The sequence below is a fragment of the Pseudophryne corroboree genome, chromosome 9 (assembly GCF_028390025.1).
Source record: "Pseudophryne corroboree isolate aPseCor3 chromosome 9, aPseCor3.hap2, whole genome shotgun sequence".
Lineage (NCBI taxonomy): Eukaryota > Metazoa > Chordata > Amphibia > Anura > Myobatrachidae > Pseudophryne > Pseudophryne corroboree.
Genome location: NC_086452.1, coordinates 107124806 through 107148329, shown reverse-complemented (window position 1 = coordinate 107148329; position 23524 = coordinate 107124806). Strand labels below are relative to the sequence as shown.

General features: G+C 48.7%; 1 protein-coding gene across 3 annotated transcripts in view; it reads left to right on the top strand.

Annotated features, from left to right (window-relative positions):
- Positions 1 to 23524, top strand: part of SEC16B (SEC16 homolog B, endoplasmic reticulum export factor) — a 327501-nt gene that overhangs the window by 46959 nt on the left and 257018 nt on the right. For all 3 annotated transcript variants that reach the window (XM_063939718.1, XM_063939716.1, XM_063939717.1), the window contains exons 3-6: positions 8378 to 8484; positions 10078 to 10195; positions 16792 to 16867; positions 17483 to 17618. In XM_063939718.1, coding sequence (XP_063795788.1) covers positions 8378 to 8484; positions 10078 to 10195; positions 16792 to 16867; positions 17483 to 17618 — 437 coding nt within the window. The remainder of the gene's footprint in view (positions 1 to 8377; positions 8485 to 10077; positions 10196 to 16791; positions 16868 to 17482; positions 17619 to 23524) is intronic.

Genomic DNA, 23524 nt, shown 5'->3' with positions numbered 1-23524 from the left:
CGAAGGGAACTAGACACTATGCGTCTAGTTTCCCTTCGCGGAGAGGACCTTTTGCTGTGCGGTGCGCGATGACGTCATCGCGCACCGCTCAGCATTTAAGCGGCGCTTCTGCTGTACAGGGGGCGTGACTGACCACGCCCCCTGTAGTAAGCCACGCCCCCATTCCCTGCCCGGGGCGCCGAGGGCATTCGAACCGGCCCTGCGGGCAAGCCATCAGCAACACAACCTGAAGAGGAGGAAAAAGGGGTAAAATTTGTTACTAGAATTCTACGCCATAACTTGTAATTGCGTTAACCTGAAGGATCTGCCAAAAAGAAAAAAAATTTATTGCTTCCAAATGTCGCAGCAGTCACGGCCTAGCCGATCTCACGAGCTTCTGGCTGATTTGAAGCAAAACATTAACACACAAAGGGAAAGGCAAAACAAAACAAAACGAAATTAAAGAGGGGAGGGGGGGGGGGGAGGGGGGGGTATAAAAAAGGGGGTAACACATGAAGTAACTCAGCTGGAGGTGAAAGCATAAAACCTGCTGAGGGACTTATATTAGAACAGATCAGCCGAATTAATGATTAGAATTCAGTCCGTCAAGTCAGGCAAAAATCGCAAAATAACTCCAGACCCCCGCTGCCGGCTCACGCCAGCAGCGGCGAGTGGCTAATCCCTGAGTAGGATCACACACGGGTAAACAAACCAACGGACAGCAAACATAACATATGCATAAACACAAGACCAACATGATCTTACACTAATCTTAATAAGACAAACTACGCCTGAGCAAAATATCTCAGGCGACGGGGCGAATGTATCGCTTATAACAGGACGACTTCCATCGTCCCACCGCCTGGATTTGCGACCCTGAAAGACCCGCCGCCACAGCCGCCGTCGCAGCCCCTATGCGGAAGGAGTGTGTACCGAAGTGGGAGGGGGAAAGGCCCAAGCTCGTCAGACAGCGACCCATCATCCACCGAAATTGAAACTTCGTTACTGGCAGCCCGTCATAGTGCAGCAACCACGACCCCCGACAATCAGGCCTTACTGCCTCATATTGCACTGCCAACCGCACTGGGCATAATGCTCTCCTCAAGTGCCGAAACCAAGTTGACCCATCGGCCTCTCCCCACTTGGTCCGTCTTAGAGCATCGCAATCTGCACAGCAAGGACCTCCCACTCACCACCACGTCCCCCACTAGCAAGCGCGAATCCGTTTGCTTAGAAGGCGCTACCAACTCAGATATCCTAAAGGCACCGTGGTAAGCCATGGAGAACGCCAATCTAAAAAGCAGCGATTCAAACATAGATGATGCGATGGCTCCGACCGACCCGATAATGCCCGGCAGCAAGGCCGCATCAATGGGCCGCCTCCTGTCAGGCGGCGTAGGCGCAACGCGCGCCCATCCTTTCATCGCCCTAAGCAGAATCCCACTTTTCGTCACATCGGGAACGCCCTTAATTCTGCAGAAGAACGCAATGCCAGCCAAGTACCGGGAAACCACCGCTCTAGACCTGCCCGACACATAAAGCTGCCAAATAAAAGACAGCATCATCCGATGCCCGCTCTTACCTCGTTGCTTCCGTCCTCTAGCAAATTCTTCCCATTCGCTCCAGGCTTGGTCGTAAGCTTTAAGCGTGGATGGCGCGACCGATCGCAGTGCTAGACCTTCCAGTCCGGCCCGATGACCTGCCAGACATAACCGGGACAATGAAAACTCCTTTCGTCGGCCTCGGGAGCCAACAAGCAAAACCTATCCCATTGCCCTCGTGAAAGTGCGTCAGCGACCCCATTCTCCAGACCTGGCACGTGTTGCGCGCGAAACCACACGTTCCTGCGCAGGCAAGTCAACAGCAACTGCCCTAGCACCCTTAGCACCACCAGCGATTTTGCCCTCTGGTTGTTAATCGCGTGCACCACACACAGATTGTCACATCTGAACAAGATGCTGCGATGTGCTAGCCGCTCGCCCCAGATTTCCAGCGCAACCATGATGGGGAAAAGTTCCAGGAGCAGAAGGTCCTTAGTCAAACCCGCTTGATGCCAGTCCGCCGGCCATGATGCCGCGCACCAAGATCCCTCTAGATAGCAACCAAAACCGGAGGCTCCCGCCGCGTCGGTAAACAGCTGCAATCTAGCGCTGTCGACCGTTGGGGCCTGCCATATGCGCACACCATTGAAATCCTCCAGGAACGAGGCCCATACGGCCAGATCCCTTTTTATCTCACCGGACAAGCGTACAAAGTGGTGCGGTCTGGCACACCCCGCAGTCGCTCTTTCAAGCTTCCGGCAGAAAACCCTGCCCATCGGGATGACCCGACAAGCAAAGTTAAACATGCCCAGCAAGGATTGCGCCTGCCGCAGCTTAACCTTGCGCGAACCCATGAAATGGCCAATGGCGTTGCGAAGCTTAGCCACTTTGTCCAAAGGTAGGCGACACGCGCCTGCCACCGTGTCGATCTCGATTCCCAGAAATGACAGGCAACACACCGGCCCCTCCGTTTTGTCCTCGGCCACTGGCACTCCGAAGTGACAAAACAATGCTCGTATACTGAAAAGCAAGTTGCCACATCGCGGCGAATCCGCCGGTCCCGTACAAAGGAAATCATCGAGGTAGTGGGCAACCCCGTGACCACCCGACGAAGATTCCACGCACCAATGCAGGAAGGTGCTAAAACGTTCGAAATACGAGCATGAAACGGAACATCCCATCGGCAAACATTTGTCGATGAAATATTCCGATCCAATCCGGAAACCCATAAAGCGGAATGAGTCCGGATGGAGGGGCAGCAACCTAAAAGCGGATTCCACATCAATCTTTGCCATGAGGGCCCCAGTGCCATAGCTGCGGACCAGATCAAGCGCCTCGTCAAACGACTGATACACTACCGAGCATTGTGCCGGAGGTATGGCGTCGTTGACCGACGACCCCGCTGGGTAGGAAAGATGTTGAATCAGGCGAAAAGAACCGGGCGTTTTCTTGGGGACCACCCCCACCGGGGAGATGATTAGGTCCTCCACTGGGGGTGCTGAAAACGGCCCCTCCATCCTGCCCAGCCTGACCTCTTTATCGACCTTTTCCCGCAGCACTAAAGGCAATGCCCGAGCAGACTGGAGGTTTCTCTGGGCCCGAACCGTAACATCGCTCGCAACAGGCAAGCGGAAACCAAAACGAAAACCTGAATATAAAAACATGGCATCCGCCCTATTTGGATACCAATCCAACCATCTACCCATAGTATCCAACCTAATTGGCGTTGGCGCCCTGTGGAGCGCTCCCGCCGGATGCCGCTCTTGTGTAAGATTGCTTAGCACGGGGGCCCTGCCGACTACTCTTGAAGCAGGATGAGGCCAGGTGGGAACCCCCGCAATGGAGGCAAGCGTGACGGAATCGACACTGCTTGCCGTAGGAACATGCCGCGTTGTTAAACGCGAAACATAGTCCTTTCGTTGCGGGCTGCCTCCCTGCCCGGACGGCCGACCTACCTGGCTTGGCCGACCCGCCGTCCGCACCGTGCACATGGGCGGACGACCCTGCGCGGTGTCCGTCCGCCCCTGCGCTCCGGGGCTCCTTGGCCTGCTGCGAGGCCCTGGTGACTTTGAGCCAGACCTCCACGTCCTTGAACCCGAAGTCCATAACGTACAACCCGTCCTGCTTCTCCCGAAAATCCTCATCATACTTCCGCCATTCGGTACCAGCCGACGTGCGTTGCATATCATGCACGAGATGCAGGTACCGAATCACGTTCATGTGTTCCTCTGGCCTGTCCTCAAGGTAACAAGCCGCGAAAACCCAAAAACCCGCCAGCCAGTTATCGAAAGTACGGAACGCCTCGGCCCCGATGCCCTTCTTAGCAGTTGCCGCCTTGAAATCTCGTTTAGCGTCTTTGGTTAAGACGAACACATCTACGTAGTCCCCCTTACGAATCTTCCTGCGGCAGCTATCCCTAAGCCCCCGCATGACTGCGGTATATTCGCAGCGGACCACGCCTGGCAGGTCGCGTCGCTTCTTGGCCCTGCGAGAGTCCCTGCTAAGCCTCCTCCGCCTCTTACGCCTCTCCTGCGGCCCCGCCGCCTTCTTTGCGTATCTAGTCGCCCTATTCTTAGCCCTCGTCGTGCTACTGGCGCCGGACGCCGGCGATGAAAGGGAAGAGGAGGAAGAAGAGGAAGAAGAAGAAGAAGAGGAAGAGCTGCGCGAACACGAGCGCGTGCCCGAACCCGATCCTGACTGCCCCGCCTCACCTGAAGCCGTGGACTGGTCGGACCCGGATTCCTCGGGCGTGACATATGCGACATCCTCGTCCTCTGATTCCGAAAGCTCCGTCTCCACTCGATCATCTGTGGGAAGAAGAGGGGGAGAGGACCCGGCCAACCGAAGTGTCCCGCGCCTAGCCCCTCTGGGGGCTGGCGTCCTAGGTGACCGACCTTGCTCGCCCTGCTTGGGCTGCCTATGTAGCTGCGCCGCTGCCGCTCCAAGCTCCCGACATGCACGCGCAATACGCTGGGCGGGTGACGTACCGCGTGTCCCGGATCCGCCGCCCCCTCCCCGCTATCTAGTTCAGGGGCCGCGCCCAGCGGACCCAGCGCCGCCACCACCGTGGCTAGAGCCGACGCTAGTGCGTCGGAAGGGTCAGTGCCGCTCCGAGCCACCGCGTCGTCGCCTGAGGTATGTCCGTCCGGAGGCGGCCCGCGCCGAGCCGTCCGGCCCGCAGGTATGACCCCTGCAGACTCCGCTGTTCTGCTGCCATGTCGGCCCGGGGGATAGGCGCCCGGACCCCCAGGACCCCGCGACCCGGGATCCCGTGCGGTACCGCGCTGCCCCCAGTCCCCAGTTATAGAGCCTGCAAGCAGTCCCTCCCCCTCGCGGGAGCCCACCCCCCGCCGGACGGAACCCGCTCCGCCGGCAGAGTCTGCCCCGCGTCGGGGGGAAGTCCCCGCACGTCTCCTCGTGCCCCCCGCACTAGCGTTTCCTGCCCCCGCAATACCTGGTTGATCCCTGCCAGGCCCCCTCCTCTCCCGCTCTACCCCGGATTCCGGTTGTAGGGGAGAGGACTGGGGGGACAAGGAGGACCGCGGCGTCGCTACGCGCACACATGCGCGAGCGATGCTGCCAGAGCCACGCGCGGGCACGCGCGCACGCCATGCGCGCGGCCCGCCGCTCCCCGCCTGGGCGCCCTCAGCTGAGGTCTCCGCGCCCCTGTCTGGCGACGCCGCCAGAAGCCTGGTGACCGGCCCCGCTCGGCTCGCCCCGCACGCCCGCCCGCGACTCCCCCCCCCGCCTGGGTCCTCTACCCGGGCCCAGCAAGGGGCTCGCGTCGGGAACCGAGCGATGCGGGGAGGACGGGCACCCGGGGCGGCGCGCCTGCGCGCGCCCACGAGCGCTCGATGTAGCCATGTCCCTGGCCAGGCCCGGAGGCGCGGGCTGCTGCCCGCCCACCTCCGGGAGGCCTGTCTGCCTAGCCGCCCTTGAGCGCCGGCCGCGCCCGCCTGCTGAGGCCGGACCGGCCTCGTCGGACCCGATGGCCTGCACCCTGCGCCCCGGACCCCCGGAACCCGTAAAAGCCCCAGTGGACGGGACGCTGCACTCGGGGGAAACTACCTTGTTCCCTGTACCAGCCCCACCGCCGGGCGCCCGGTAACGGGCTGGGGTCCCTGATCCTGCAGCAGACCTACGAGGGCGGCCAGAAGACATGGCTGGTATGCTTTTATTTAACTTGAAGCAAATTTGCAAAAAGGGGGTAATAAAAATCTCTGCAGAGCAGCACTTACCCCAAGGCAAATCACTATCAAAGAGACCCAAAATGGCCACTCCTGGCCTATATATATCCTAACCCTCCCCTTTTCCTAAGGGCTGTACTTCCTCACAGTTAGGTCCACCCCTCACAGGATGTTTAACTCATTCCTCTCCTATGTAGTCAATTCTCTCTCCTTAACAGTTTAGATGTTGAGATTGTAGAGTCTTTTAGATTATCGGTTACTCGGGTTTCGTCAAGCCTGACATGGACCCCCATTCATTAAGTATCAGTAGCAGATTCTGCTAAACAGCAAAATCTGCTACTGAAAAAATCTCATGCTGGGTCCGCCCAGCACAGGGCAAGGCCGCCCAGCATGAGAAGCGCCGCCCAGCACTGTAATTGCATTTAATAATGCGATCGAAATGCAGGCAGCACGACTGCCAGGATTACCGGTAGCCCCTCTACTGCGTATGCAGACATCCCTAAATCAGTCCAGACACACCTGTTTTGTCTGGACCAATCTCATCACCGCCCCACCCGACGCCCACCACTGTCAGTCAAGTTGCAAACGCATTCTTCCGGGATTCGGTCGCAATCTGAAAGTGCGCACACACTGTACGGTTGCAGCACAGGGATAGACATTGGTAAATCACCCGTTTGTGATTTTTGAACATCTACGTCTGAACCTGAATGAGGGCCATGGTCTGCAAACTCAATGTCCTTAATGATGAAGGCACAGCAACATTTCTGGTTTTTTAGGCGTCTAAACTTTTTACAGTTGCTCAATTGAGAATATTGAGTATTGAGCTGCACTGCAAGTGATCAGGGTGCACTGGAGTGCATGGTTACTTAGGACTGCAGGTAAGATCACTGGAGTGCAGCTGCCAACCATTCATGAACTTTACGAATTGACGGTTCAGGAGAGAACCAGGAATATTTTATTAGACCCTAGCCATCCTTTTTACATGTTCTCTGTTAAACTTCAATCCTAAAAGAGGTTTAGGACACTGAGGGCACGCACGGGCCGTTTGTATGATAGTTTCCTCCTGTCAGCACTGCAGTATGTATGTTGAACACTTGAAATGTTTTTAGTGATATCACCCTTTACTATCAGTGGTTCTCAAACTTTTTAGAGTCACAGCGCCCTAGAGTATCAGAATTTTTTTCACGGCTCCCCATGGCCAAATATTTCTTATTGAGAAATTCGGAAATAAAATGTTACATTAAGTGAATTGTCTTTATATGTCATCCTTAGGTTCAGTTATATGGCGAGGGACAGGATTTGCTTCTGTTTGGCCGCATATATTATAATCGGCAGCTATCAGCACTGGATTTCCCTTTAACATTGATCACAAATAATCTGAATTAGTCCTGGACCACCAACCAGAGGCACCCCTGCAAGTGTGCTGAGGCACCCCAGGGAGCCACGGCACACAGTTTGAGAACCACTGCTACAGTATATATGTTTTTTTTTTCTATTACCACAGATTGCAGCTATTCAACGTTGTTGGTGGGTCTGTACAGTGCCATTTGTCTGTCAAATTCGTTTACTGATGACAATAAATTCGTATTGTATTGTATTGTTATTACATTTCACCAGATATTTATAAAATGTGCAGGAGAAAAGCCAACAAATGTAAAGGTCCATACACACGGAGCGATTTTGACAATGAGCAATTTTGACTGAGCGATTTACCTTGAACTGGCAGTAGGGGATTTTGACTATCTGTACCAGCAATTTTGAATAAGTATATAAAGTGATTTTGGCTATGGCCGATTTTGATTAACTCATTTAAATAGAGGAATGCTTTTACTTTTCCAGCGACATAGTGAAAATTGCACAGTCTATTTTTTCCAGTGATAGCGACCTGGCGGGGACGTGCATCGATAATGCTCACTGTGTACACACAGAGCGATATGTACTAACTTTCTTAGCGATTTCTGTATAGTCAAAATCGCTGAGCCATATTGCTCTGTGTGTACACACCTTAAGTTGCCTGAAAATTGAAATGCCCTTTAAAACATAGTAATATTATTATTATTATTAATAATAGTAATAATAATAATAATAATAATATGTTTATGTAGGTATTGGCAATACTTAGGGCTTTTTACTCAGTTTATGAATGTAAGCAATTTATCTCCAACTTTTATTCTGTTCTATTCTAGAATACTCAAAATTGTGTCTGTTCTACTCCCAGATATATGTCTCCCGTAGAATTAGCTTTCCCACTTATTTTGCCCGGTGTTCCTATCGACCATATGCACAAACACAAAACGCCCACACCCTGGTTGTCACGTACTGTATGTACTGTACATCGACCAGTTTGTTACATTTGCTCTGATTTAAATGCAAATTTTTAGATTTTCTCTTAATGCAAGAAGAATCCTGAGAATGAAACAATGCAGAGGTGGGATTCCCATTGCTGTGCTGGTCAGGCGAAGCTTTTACGTGTAAGGGGATTTTCCCCTCCATACAGTAATTCTAGGCCAATTGATTTTGCTGTAAATTACATATAACGCATTTCATGGCTCGTAGGCTCTCCGGGCTTGTTCTGTAGAAATGTATGACTATTCCAGCTAATTAGACACAAAGTCAGAAACATTGCCGCTCTCTCTGACCTGTCTGCTTGACCCGTTCTTGTCTTTCCAGGCAGGAATATGATGAGAGATATGGATTTTATGATGCAGTGTACAAGGAAAGCTGTGGCAATAGGGGTTATAATGATGAGTCCCCAGCTGGTACTCCTGGAGAGAGAGGTACAGTGTGTTCACTTACGTTTGATATCTGCCTATGTAGCTGTGCTTTCCTGATTATGATACATCTTAATATACTGAATTTGTTGCATAAAGTACATCAAAGATGTGGTTTTCTGCCTGACAATTAGATCTTGGTTTGTTTGACACCAGACTATAAGCTTCTCTTCAGGTGCTATATTTACGAAGCGTTTGTCTGCGGGTTGTAGCTGAAAATGTTTAAAGCGGCACTCACATTCAGTGTAAAACCTGGCTTGCTTTAAACTGAATGTGAGTGCCGCTTTAAATTTTCAGCTCCAACCAGTTAGTAAGCTGCTGGTTTGAATTATACTGTAGCCTCAGATCAGGGACGGATCTAGACTTTTCTTTAGGGGGGGCGGTTTACTGTTTAATCTTGACTCCTCCCTCTACAGTCCCAACTCCTCCCATCTGCAATCCTAACTCCTCCTCTCTCAATTCTGACTGAACTTTTTGAGTGAGACTGAGATAGAGCTTTGTGATCGTTCTATGTACATGTGACTGTGCTATGGGGTAATTGTATTTATTAGCCCTAGTACCCACACGCCAGCAAGTGAGGGGCAAAATGCTCTGTAACCCTTGTTCTCCTGGCTCCTCTGTGCTGCTGTGGTATAAGCTGCAGCACATCGTTCTGCCTCAGGCTCTCCCAGTAGAGCTCTCTTCTGCTCAAAAGTGGGCGTGGCTATGACTGTGTTAGGGGGGGCGGTCGCCCCCTTCGCCCCCCCCTAGATCCGGCCCTGCCTCAGATCTTATAATCCTTGTTCTGTAAACAACCTACAATACTGGCCTAATTAAAGCTACGATAATACCTAGTAAAGCTGCACTAACACCTAGTAAAAGGTGGTTGTGCAGCCCCCATCCCAATCCCACCCACAACCATACATCTCAAACAAGAAGTTGCAGATAGTAATTGGCAATCCCATTCATACCCTCCCTCTGCTGCCATATTATAATGTGGCAAGTAGAATTAATTAGCGGGTCCCACATTGTATAAAGGTGGGTACACACTGGTAGATATATCTGCCGATCAATGGATCGGCAGATATATCTATGGACGGATCGGGCAGAATGTTGAGCATACACACTGCCCGATCCGTCGGGGACTGACGTCATGAACTGGGCGGGCGTGTACACACACCCGCCCAGTTCAGCTGTCAATCACCGCCAGCAGCCACAGCATGTGTTACGGGCGGTCGGCCGACCGCCCATACACACATAGCGACGTGCCAATATATCAGTAGATATATTGGCTGTTGGCTGTGTTGCAGGACTGACGCGATACGTCTGTGAACGACGGAGTTCACAGACGTATCGGGCGTATACACTGGCTGACGGACCAGCGATATATCGGCCGTTCAATAGAATGGCCGATATATCGGCCAGTTTGTACCCACCTTAAGTTAGTAGTACAGAAACTACTGTATATTCATATTGTTAGTTACCATAGCTACCTTTAAGTCATTAGTTTCTCCGAACTTCAGTTCAGTCCTCATAGTTTAGTTCTCATATTATTTTTTGCAATCATACATACAATGTGAATGCATATCCATTTTATATGAGTGTCTTTCATTATTACAGACTGGAGGAGAGGAACTCACAACAAACAGATAGGACACTGGTCACAGAGTTCCTCCAATCTCTACTCTCCCAAGAACAGCAGTGGGAGGGTCTGGCCACAAAGCAATGCACAGAGCTGGTAAATACCTAATACAGTTTTCCATAAAATATTTCTCAGTGTGTAGCTCATTCTGTCACTTTTATGATATTTTTATTCTATGAAGAAGAACATACAAAAAATAATAATATGTAATATCTATTTCAAACCTTGGAGAGAGATAAAGTGGATATAGATAAAATACCCACCAACCAGCTTATGTCATTTCTCAAATACAGCCTGGTTGGCATTTTTCTCTTTCCAAGGTTTGATACATCTTGCTCCTAATGGTGTGTGTTCCAATTAGTTATTGTAATGTAAATGGTAAGTAAATCATATGACTAAGGTTTATTTTTAAAAATTTCTGTGAGTTAATATTGCGGCATTAGGAAATAATAATAACATGGACCTTAACAAATGTCTCTTGCCGGGATATGGGCTCTTGTAAGAGCCTCTCCTGGCAAAGAGTAAGAAGTGATGTTATACAGTAGCTTATGGTATCACTTTTCTTCTATGTATAGAGTCAATGCAAATGTCCATGAGCAATCGTTGGGTTGCTCATGTGGCAGTATGCGCTGATGTGGAGGGATTTTGCGATACAGTAGCCCATGGGCTACAATGGGCAAAAGCGACCTGAAGATGGTGTTAGCTTCTGGGGCAAATGCTAGCCTTTTTTGCATCTTAGTAAATTTGCCAATATTCCATCTCCATAGACAGCTACAGGGACTGCTTTTGCGAACGATGGCAGACGGACAACAGAAGATATCTGATATCTTCTGCGGTGTCTTCATAATAAATGGCCACACTGCTTACAAATAGAGATGAGCGGGTTTGGTTCACAGAGAACCGAACCCCCGAACATCCCGTTCAGAGACAGGATCTGAGTTCCTTCACGGGACTTCCCACCAGACTCGGAAACCAGAACGAGGCAAAATCTCATAATCCCGCTGTCAAATTCTCGCTGGTTTTGGATTCCATATAAACAGCCGCACGTCGCCGCCATTTTCACTCTGGACTTGGAGAGTGAGGGAGACAGACCTCTGTCTCTCTGTGGGTGGTGGCATCGGGTGGGGTCAGTGTGTGCTCTGTAGGGGTGCTGCTCCTGTCACTGTGGTGTACCTGTGCTGTTAGGGGTTCTGTCCTGGCTGTCACTGGTGTTTCATGTGCTGTTAGGGGTGCTGCAGCTTTACATGGGTGTTGCTGTCACTGTGTTGTACAGCGGGCAGGGGCACTGTCCTGATGTATGCTGTGAAAATACAGTGGTGCTAGCTGTAAAAAATCTTGGGTACAGTGAAAATAAATGTGCAGTGGCCCTTTCTTGTATGCTGTAAAAAATCTGGGGTGCAGTGAAAATAATTGTACACTGGCCTGTCTTGTATGCTGTAAAAGTACAGGGGTGCTGTTGTTAAAATAAAAGTACACTGGCCCTGTCATGTATGCTGTAAAAATTTGGAGGTGCAGTGAAAATAAATGTACACTGGCCCTGTCTTGTATGTTGTAAAAAATCTGGGGTGCAGTGAAAATAAATGTACACTGGCCCTGTCTTGTATGCTGTAAAAATCTGGGGTGCAGTGAAAATAAGAGTACACTGGCCCTGTCTTGTATGCTGTAAAAGTACAGGGGTGCTGTTGTTAAAATAAAAGTACACTGGCCCTGTCATGTATGCTGTAAAAATTCGGAGGTGCAGTGAAAATAAATGTACACTGGCCCTGTCTTGTATGCTGTAAAAATTCTGGGGTGCAGTGAAAAGCAATGAACACTGGCCATGTCTTGTATGCTGTAAAAATTATGGGGTGCTGTTGTTAAAATAAAAGTACACTGCCATGTCTTGTATGCTGTAAAAGTACAGGAGTACTGTTGTTAAAATAAAGATACACTGGCCCTGTCTTGTATGCTGTAAAAATTCTGGGGTGCAGTGAAAATAAATGTACACTGGCCCAATCTTGTATGCTGTAAAAATACAGGGGTGCTGTTCAGGAGCGGTCCTTGGTGCGGGCAAGCAGTGCCTGCACCCGGGGGCGCTGCGGCCTGGGGGCGCGGCCGCAGTCACCCCGCAGGCACCGCCGCCTACCCGCTCCCCGGCTGCAGCGGACGCCGTGGGCCCCGGCTCCAGTGACAGACATTAGAGGTCAGGATTGACCTCTAGTGTCTGTGCAGCGCTGCTATGGGAGAGACGTCATGACGTCTCTCCAATAGAGAGGAGCCGGCGGCCAGACGGAGCGGCAGCCTCGGTAGCAGTGGTCAGGAAGCAGGAGCGGGGCAGTGGTAAGTATTTTTTTTTTATTTGTGTGTGTGTGTGTGTTTGTTAACAGGGAGCACAGCAGCAGAGGGCACAACGGGGCACAGCAGCAGAGGGCACAACTATTGGGGTCACAGCAACAGTGGTCACAGCAGCAGAGGGCACAACTATCGGGAGCACAGCCACAGGGGGCACAACAACAGGGGGCACAGCAGCAGAGGGCACAACTATCGGGGGCACAGCAGCGGATGGCACAACAGGGGGCACAGCAGCAGAGGGCACAACTATTGGGGGCACAGCTACAGGGGGCACAACATGGGGCACAGCAGCAGTGGGCACAACTACTGGGGACACAGCAACAGGGGTCACATCAGCAGAGGGCACAACTATTGGGGGCACAGCAACAGGGGGCACAGCAGCAGAGGGCACAACTACTGGGGCAAAGCAACTGGGGGCACAACTACTGGGGCAAATCTACTGGGGGCAAAGCAACGGGGCACAGCAACAGAGGGCACAACTACTGGGGCAAAGCAACAGAGGGCACAGCAGCAGAGGGCACAACAGGGGGCACAGCAGCAGAGGGCACAACTATTGGGGGCACAGGGACAGGGGACACAACTACTAGGGGCAAAGCGATGGGACACAACTACTGGGGGCAAAGCAACAGGGGGCACAGCAACAGAGGGCACAGCTACAAGGGGCAAATCAACTGGGGGCAAAGCAACTGGAGAGCACAACTACTTGGGGCAAATCTGGGGGCATAACTGTTGCCACGCCCCTCCCCTATGAAGCCACAGCCCTACTTTTTGAAACACGGGGGGGGGGGGCAGTGGAAACTTTCGCACTGGGCATCACAAAGTGTAGAACCGGCCCTGGTGCTGTTGTTAAAATAAAAGCACACTGGTCCTGTATGCTGTAAAATACAGGGGTGCAGTGAAAATAAATGTACACTGGCCTTGTCTTGAATGCTGTAAAATTACAGGGGTGATGTGAAAATACAGGGATGCTGGCACTGTCCTCGGTTGCAATGCCTAAGCCTGAGCTTCACAACACTGTATGGGAAGAAGAGGCTATCACCACCATTTGCACACCCTCTGCAAGTGCTGGGAGGAGCACCACCAGTCCAGTTGCTGATATTGAGATTGAGGATGTCACTGTAGAAGTACACCAGGATGAGGAGGATATGGGTGTAGCTGACACTGCGGAGTAAGTTGACAATGAGGATTCTGATGGTGATGTGGTTTGTTTGAATTAGGCACCAGTGGAGACAGTTGTTGGGATGAAAAATCCCATTGTCATGCCTGGGCAAAATACCAAAAAAGCCACCTCTTGGGTGTGGAATAATTTCTCCACAAATCTGGACAACAGGTGTCAAGCCATCTATTGCCTTTGTCAATCCATAATAATTAGGGGTAAGGACGTTAACCACCTAGGAACATCCTCCCTTATACGTCACCAGCAGCGCATTCATCATAAGTCATTGTCAAGTTCAGAAACTTTGGGTAATAGCATAAGCAGTCCACTGACACCTAAATGATGTGGTTTGTTTGAATATTATTTCTCTGTGAGGATGAGGATGTAAACACTGAAGGGGGTGATCTGAGGATGAGGACGACATCTTGCCACTGTAGAGCCAGTTTGTGCAAGGAGAGATTAATTGCTTCTTTTTTGGTGTGGGCCCAAGCAAACTAATCATTTCAGCCCCAGTCGTGTGGCAGACCCTGTCGCTGAAATGATTGGTTTGTTAAAGTGTGCATGTCCTGTTTATACAACATAAGGGTGGGTGGGAGGATCCAAGGACAATTCCATCTTGCACGGCTTTTCTTTGCCACATCATTCCAGGGGTGTTGTCTTATATGGGGTGCTTCCCCTCTGCCCTATCAGTCCAGGGGTGCTGCCCCAGTGCTGTTTAAGTCCAGGGGTGCTGTTGCCTGTCTGCTGTGCTGTGTAATTCTCCAGGGGTGCTGCCTATGCTGTATAAGTCCAGGGGTGCTGCCGTATAATTCCAGGGGTGCTGCTGTACTTGATGCTAGGTTTAAATTAAAGCCTAGAGCAGATATGAAACAAGCTTCAACATCACAAACAGATTTGTGAAAACATAGCCTCAAAGGTGGAAATGGAAATTGCTATTTTGACAAAGTGTTTTTTAATAAAGTGGGTAGAGATCACATTTGTGGCCAAAGTCAGTGTGACTCAGAAGAGACAGAATCATAATCCAGCGCAACTGCCAGAGATGTAAAAGACAGATTTTCTGCCGAAGCATTAGAGAGAGATTCTTCTCAATTATTTCATGTTAGGCACTCACTCAAATGAATTGCTCCAATTAGTCAACCTTATTTTTGATTTATTATTGATGTCCCATATTTTGGGATTATTTATTTAGAAGAAAAGAAGCACATTTGTTGTACAGTGTTCTTTTCCTAAGAGCTGCGTAGGGTTATCGCACGACCTTGTGGTGTTAGAAGAACAGAGTTTCAGTGATCTTGCATTGCATCAGCTTTCCATTGCACTGCAGCACTAGATGGGCCAGGAGCTCCTGTGAGGCACAAACAGTTACTGAATAAGGCCCAGTATGGAGTCTCATGGTGGCTTACAGCCAGGAAGATGTCTAGCTTGCCAGGCTGAGGCATGCTGGTGGCACACAGGTTAGCATTGCTTCCTCCCACAGTCCTACTTATAGTATGAAATGATTTTCAACTATAGAATGGTAAGCTCCACTGGGGCAGGGGCTCAATAACAACAATTCACTGCACAGTCCTGTTTAGTACTGTACCAAACCCACCCGAACTCAACTTGCCCCATCCGGGGCTGTTGTGGGTGCTCAGGAGGGGCTGCTAAACCATCTAAGGGGCTGCTTTATTTAAAAATTAAATATGAAAAAAATAAACAAGACAAACAGGTATGCTCACATGTGTGTAACTAGGAGCGAAGAAAAACAAAAATAAGGCATTTGCCACAAAATATATAATAAAAATGCAATAAAAAAATGGAAAAAAAGAAACCCACGAGATTTTCACAAAATAAGTCTCCAGACTCCTCGAAGGGGAAAATATCCAATCTTGATCCTGTGGCATACACCAGTTTGTTTGCATCCCAGCATTAAATCCTAAATTATCTTAATCCCTGAACATGGAGGAAGGGGTACAAATTTGGAGGCTTTGGCCCCTAGTTTTTCAGTTTGTCCAGTAATGTGGTAATTATATATTTGCTTGGTTGAAGTCCTTCTGTTCCACACCAATATAGGAGTGGAGGTGAAACTCTGTGTGTTGTTCCTGATTGCATGTGTCTCTCTAATTTTTAATCATCTTCTTGACACTGTCCTCTTGCCTCTTCTTGTAATGTGAAAAGTCATCAAATATGGAAGTGGTATGTTTGTAGCTATCTATGATTCGGGGAACTTGGCAAGCTTTTTCCAGGGGGACCATCTGTCGCTGAAATGATGGGTTTATTAACCTGTGCATGTCCTGTTTAAACAACATAGGGGTAGGTGGGAGGGCCCAAGACAATTCCATCTTGAACCTCTTTTTTTTCTTTGCATCATGTGCTCTTTTGGGCCTAGTTTTTAAAACTGCCATCCTGTCTGCCACTGCAGTGCCACTCCTAGATGGGCCAGGTGTTTGTGCCGCCCACTTGTGTCGCTTAGCTTAGTCATCCAGCTACCTCGGTGCAACATTTTGGCCTAAAAACAATATTGTGAGGTGTTCAGAATAGACTGTAAATTAGTGTTATTGAGGTTAATAATACCGTAGGATCAAAATTTCCCCCAAATTCTGTGATTTTAGCTGTTTTTATGTTTTTTTTCCAAAATCATCCAGATCCAAAACCAAAACTCAAAAGGGTGGTTTTGGCAAAACCAATCCAGATTCAAAACACGAGCGGGGATCCAGATCCAAAACCAAAACACAAAACCCGAAAAGTGTCCACCGCACATCTCTGCTTACAAAACCTCCGAAAAGGATAATAGTTGGAGGAATGACACTCAGTCTAGTTTAATAAATATGCTCCTAAAACTTTATGTTAAATAGTTGCAATTGAAACGCATCAGACATCTTCATCCAGGGTTAGTTAAATATTCCCAATTTTCCAAAAGGAATATCTAGGTCTGTAACTGTCCTGTGCCGATCGTAAATATTGTGGGACATATGCAACATTGATTGAAGAGACACAAAGTAGTGAGAGATGAAGTACCATCCAATCAGCTTCTAACTGTCATTTTTCAAACACAGCCTGTAACATGACAGATAGGAGCTGATTGGTTGGAACTTTATCTACAGTATCTCCAAGATTTCACAAATGTCCTCTTAAAATCACTCTAAAACCATATTTATGTATATAGATGTTCTGATGGCTTGTCAACAGCTGTTTTTTAACTCCACTTGGACTTGTCTTGCTTTGTAAGGTCACTAGGCTTTGGAGACAATGGTGGTTGGCACCACGATCAGAGAAGATGTGGTTCTGCTATGGACACATTAGAGGTAACATCTTCTGAAATCTAATTACAATGAATATACCTTCTCTAGACTCCCCATCTCTTTGGGTTTTCCACGCTATGGGTGTGATTATGAGTTAGACATTCCAGTTTCGAGCCAACAGAGCATGCATCTGAATCGCAAAGCAAAACGGATGCATGCACCACACAATGTGTTCAATGTCGCAAATAGATATGTGCCGCATCTTGTGCAATCGGGTACCAACAAGAAGTAGGGGTTTCAGGACAGTGACTGGGCGGCAAGAATTAAGACAGATAAAGAGGCAGTTTGTGGTCGGGAGCATGTATGTGCAGCACATATCCAAATGATTCTGAGTCATGCATATGGGTAAGGGGCCCCTGTTCCTGACCGATTTCTTGCATTTAGCATGGAATTGGTGCAAGTCCTGATACAAATGGTGACAGTTGCATCTGCAAGCTTTAGAACAGTGGGCGGGATGCGCTTGCACTTTCAGACACAGATTTGAGACTTAGTTTGACTAATTGTCTCATTAGCATATTAAATTGTGCTAGCTTATTAGTTGACTTTGTGATAAATACAGCACCTACTTTACTTTACCCCCTCTAAATAAATGTTGCCTCTTCACCTTTCTTTTCACAGCAGTCTTTTGGTAACAGAAAACCTAGTTTACTGTCTGAGTACCGTGACTCTGGCATGTCATCTAGTAGTTTCGAGTTGAGTCAATACATGCATGACCCAGCAGATCTAACTGACCCCTGGAACCCTTTGCAGAATGGTAAGTTAGTGACTCATACAGTATCTGTGGATAATACCTAGTACACTGAGGCTATATTTTCATGTATAATTCATACCCGCCATACTGTATTTGCCCATATAAAGTCACTCCTATGGTCCATTAGGTGTAGATTACAGTGATTTATAGGTTGCACTCAGTAGTGTTCCATTAAAATTATATAGATTTCACGGTGTACAGACTGGATTGTATAGAACTATACACACTATGACAAAATCACACTTCAATCCCACCAAGCCATTTTTGGCAGTGCCATGTCCAGTCAGGACTCCTTGTAGGTACAAGAATGGTTTGATCCAATAAATGGCTGCCTTAACGCTGTATAGGTGAAGTGTTCACTTAACGAGCCACTTCAGTTATATACATATATCCAGTCTATTCAATGCTTGTCGAATCCTCTCCGACAGAGAGGATCCAACAGTTCAGTATTCAATTAGTGGGCATTTCCGACAGGTTTTTGCCCATTTCCGACAATGGTGATCTGACTTTTTTTAAAGTAGGTTCAGCATTGTCGAAAAAACGTGCCAAAAACCTGTCAGAATTGGCCGCTAATTCGACAAACCACATAGATCGGCGTATAATCCGCCGATCCACATGTTTTCCGACAAGTCGGAATTGCAGACAAGTCGGAAAAATGGCAACTCCATTGAATAGGTCAAATACTGATTCAACCTAAAAAAGTCGGAAACTGCAGTCTTTCCGACTTGACGGCAATTCCGACTTCAGTTGAATGGACCCCTAATTTCGACTTCAATTGAATAGACCCCACAGTAGGGGGGGGGGGAAAGTTTATCTGAGGTAACTTTCAGGATACATCAAATATGCTTTTTTCCCGTTTTATAATTGTACGTGTGTTATGTTTAATATTAATAAAGTATTGCATATCTTTATAGTATTCTATGAAGTGTAACAATGTGCCCAGACCATGCACTCTCTAATACCCCTTTCACACCGCACAAATAACCCGGTGTCGACCCGGCTTATTGCCAGGTCGACACGGGTCTGTGTGTGGTGTGAAAGGGCCATGGTCGAAATCCCGGGTCGCCTGACCCGGTAATTCAACCCGGGAATAAAGCAGTGAAATTCCCGGGTTGAATACCGGGTCAGTGGCAGTGTGAACGGGCTCCTGGGTCGATGCGACCGGGACCCGTTCACTACAATAGGGAAAGGCTGCGCGGAGATGAGCTCATCTCCCAGGGCCGCCCCCGCTGCCGGCTCCGCCCCCACCGCTATGGCAACCGACTCTGCAAATTCCGTCCAATGCCAGATCCCACCCAGGAAGGACCCTTTTCAATTTCCGGGTGGGATACGGCGTTGGCGGTGTAAAGGGGTATAATGGTCAGCTAAAGCTCTAGGGTGGCTGGCCACACCCCCTCTGGAGACTGGCCACACCCCTAACCAATGGGCCCCTTCCACTGCATTATCCCTGTGGGCCCTTCATGCCTCAGTCCGACACTGGATATGACAAACTTGTAAGGATTTCCAGTACACTCTTTTTCTGGTCATGCATAAGCTGTTTTATTCCTGTATTTGGGTTTATGGCAAATAAGATAACTTCCAATCAAAATATTTTTACAATGCACCGACACATCTTTTATGACTCAGATAGGAGTCTAGAATAGAATAAACGTTACCTCTATAACTTTTTATTATGTCTTAATATTTAGTTCTTAAAAAAAAAAAAACACTGCAACTCCACTATATTAAAATCAGCTAACTGGGATTTAATAAAAGTTTAAAATGCAATATGATTCAAAGTGAAACACATCAAACAACATTTAATTATGGAAATTAAAATCCAGACTATTGAGCAACATATCACAAAGCTGAGAAAGAAATGCGAGATCTCCCCTTTAATCATTACATTTACGCTCTCAATGTTCTGCAATACCCAAAAGACCTTTGCAGCACAGCTATTATACAAATTAACCAACATGCCTTGTTTTTAATGAAACGATCAGAGGCCTTGCCTTTCATCTCAGCCCAGTATCTCAGGTTCCCACAGTAAAAGCCAAGTTAATTTGGGCAATCCAGCGCTGGACAAACACTTTATGTTACAGTGCTCAATGCCAGGATAATACCATTATGTTCATTGTGAAATAGAATCAATTATGTTTAAGGTGGAAGAAACACATATAATACTGGAACTAGAGATGAGCGCCGGAAATTTTTCGGGTTTTGTGTTTTGGTTTTGGGTTCGGTTCCGCGGCCGTGTTTTGGGTTCGACCGCGTTTTGGCAAAACCTCACCGAATTTTTTTTGTCGGATTCGGGTGTGTTTTGGATTCGGGTGTTTTTTTCAAAAAACCCTAAAAAACAGCTTAAATCATAGAATTTGGGGGTCATTTTGATCCCAAAGTATTATTAACCTCAAAAACCATAATTTCCACTCATTTTCAGTCTATTCTGAATACCTCACACCTCACAATATTATTTTTAGTCCTAAAATTTGCACCGAGGTCGCTGTGTGAGTAAGATAAGCAACCCTAGTGGCCGACACAAACACCGGGCCCATCTAGGAGTGGCACTGCAGTGTCACGCAGGATGTCCCTTCCAAAAAACCCTCCCCAAACAGCACATGACGCAAAGAAAAAAAGAGGCGCAATGAGGTAGCTGTGTGAGTAAGATAAGCGACCCTAGTGGCCGACACAAACACCGGGCCCATCTAGGAGTGGCACTGCAGTGTCACGCAGGATGTCCCTTCCAAAAAACCCTCCCCAAACAGCACATGACGCAAAGAAAAAAAGAGGCGCAATGAGGTAGCTGACTGTGTGAGTAAGATAAGCGACCCTAGTGGCCGACACAAACACCGGGCCCATCTAGGAGTGGCACTGCAGTGTCACGCAGGATGTCCCTTCCAAAAAACCCTCCCCAAACAGCACATGACGCAAAGAAAAAAAGAGGCGCAATGAGGTAGCTGACTGTGTGAGTAAGATAAGCGACCCTAGTGGCCGACACAAACACCGGGCCCATCTAGGAGTGGCACTGCAGTGTCACGCAGGATGGCCCTTCCAAAAAACCCTCCCCAAACAGCACATGACGCAAAGAAAAATAAAAGAAAAAAGAGGTGCAAGATGGAATTGTCCTTGGGCCCTCCCACCCACCCTTATGTTGTATAAACAAAACAGGACATGCACACTTTAACCAACCCATCATTTCAGTGACAGGGTCTGCCACACGACTGTGACTGATATGACGGGTTGGTTTGGACCCCCCCCAAAAAAGAAGCAATTAATCTCTCCTTGCACAAACTGGCTCTACAGAGGCAATATGTCCACCTCATCATCATCCTCCGATATATCACCGTGTACATCCCCCTCCTCACAGATTATCAATTCGTCCCCACTGGAATCCACCATCTCAGCTCCCTGTGTACTTTGTGGAGGCAATTGCTGCTGGTCAATGTCTCCGCGGAGGAATTGATTATAATTCATTTTAATGAACATCATCTTCTCCACATTTTCTGGATGTAACCTCGTACGCCGATTGCTGACAAGGTGAGCGGCGGCACTAAACACTCTTTCGGAGTACACACTTGTGGGAGGGCAACTTAGGTAGAATAAAGCCAGTTTGTGCAAGGGCCTCCAAATTGCCTCTTTTTCCTGCCAGTATAAGTACGGACTGTGTGACGTGCCTACTTGGATGCGGTCACTCATATAATCCTCCACCATTCTTTCAATGTTGAGAGAATCATATGCAGTGACAGTAGACGACATGTCCGTAATCGTTGTCAGGTCCTTCAGTCCGGACCAGATGTCAGCATCAGCAGTCGCTCCAGACTGCCCTGCATCACCGCCAGCGGGTGGGCTCGGAATTCTGAGCCTTTTCCTCGCACCCCCAGTTGCGGGAGAATGTGAAGGAGGAGATGTTGACAGGTCGCGTTCCGCTTGACTTGACAATTTTCTCACCAGCAGGTCTTTCAACCCCAGCAGACTTGTGTCGGAAAGAGAGATCCAAGGTAGGCTTTAAATCTAGGATCGAGCACGGTGGCCAAAATGTAGTGCTCTGATTTCAACAGATTGACCACCCGTGAATCCTTGTTAAGCGAATTAAGGGCTCCATCCACAAGTCCCACATGCCTAGCGGAATCGCTCCGTGTTAGCTCCTCCTTCAATGTCTCCAGCTTCTTCTGCAAAAGCCTGATGAGGGGAATGACCTGACTCAGGCTGGCAGTGTCTGAACTGACTTCACGTGTGGCAAGTTCAAAGGGCATCAGAACCTTGCACAACGTTGAAATCATTCTCCACTGCGCTTGAGACAGGTGCATTCCACCTCCTATATCGTGCTCAATTGTATAGGCTTGAATGGCCTTTTGCTGCTCCTCCAACCTCTGAAGCATATAGAGGGTTGAATTCCACCTCGTTACCACTTCTTGCTTCAGATGATGGCAGGGCAGGTTCAGTAGTTTTTGGTGGTGCTCCAGTCTTCTGTACGTGGTGCCTGTACGCCGAAAGTGTCCCGCAATTTTTCTGGCCACCGACAGCATCTCTTGCACGCCCCTGTCGTTTTTTAAAAAATTCTGCACCACCAAATTCAAGGTATGTGCAAAACATGGGACGTGCTGGAATTTGCCCATATTTAATGCACACACAATATTGCTGGCATTGTCCGATGCCACAAATCCACAGGAGAGTCCAATTGGGGTAAGCCATTCCGCGATGATCTTCCTCAGTTGCCGTAAGAGGTTTTCAGCTGTGTGCGTATTCTGGAAACCGGTGATACAAAGCGTAGCCTGCCTAGGAAAGAGTTGGCGTTTGCGAGATGCTGCTACTGGTGCCGCCACTGCTGTTCTTGCGGCGGGAGTCCATACATCTACCCAGTGGGCTGTCACAGTCATATAGTCCTGACCCTGCCCTGCTCCACTTGTCCACATGTCTGTGGTTAAGTGGACATTGGGTACAACTGCATTTTTTAGGACACTGGTGAGTCTTTTTCTGACGTCCGTGTACATTCTCGGTATCGCCTGCCTAGAGAAGTGGAACCTAGATGGTATTTGGTAACGGGGGCACACTGCCTCAATAAATTGTCTAGTTCCCTGTGAACTAACGGCGGATACCGGACGCACGTCTAACACCAACATAGTTGTCAAGGCCTCAGTTATCCGCTTTGCAGCAGGATGACTGCTGTGATATTTCATCTTCCTCGCAAAGGACTGTTGAACAGTCAATTGCTTACTGGAAGTAGTACAAGTGGGCTAACGACTTCCCCTCTGGGATGACCATCGACTCCCAGCAGCAACAACAGCAGCGCCAGCAGCAGTAGGCGTTACACGCAAGGATGCATCGGAGGAATCCCAGGCAGGAGAGGAATCATTAGAATTGCCAGTGACATGGCCTGCAGGACTATTGGCATTCCTGGGGAAGGAGGAAATTGACACTGAGGGAGTTGGTGGGGTGGTTTGCGTGAGCTTGGTTACAAGAGGAAGGGATTTACTGGTCAGTGGACTGCTTCCGCTGTCGGCCAAAGTTTTTGAACTTGTCACTGACTTATTATGAATGCGCTGCAGGTGACGTATAAGGGAGGATGTTCCGAGGTGGTTAACGTCCTTACCCCTACTTATTACAGCTTGACAAAGGGAACACACGGCTTGACAAATGTTGTCCGCATTTCTGGTGAAATACTTCCACACCGAAGAGCTGATTTTTTTGGTATTTTCACCAGGCATGTCAACGGCCATATTCCTCCCACGGACAACAGGTGTCTCCCCGGGTGCCTGACTTAAACAAACCACCTCACCATCAGAATCCTCCTGGTCAATTTCCTCCCCAGCGCCAGCAACACCCATATCCTCCTCATCCTGGTGTACTTCAACACTGACATCTTCAATCTGACTATCAGGAACTGGACTGCGGGTGCTCCTTCCAGCACTTGCAGGGGGCGTGCAAATGGT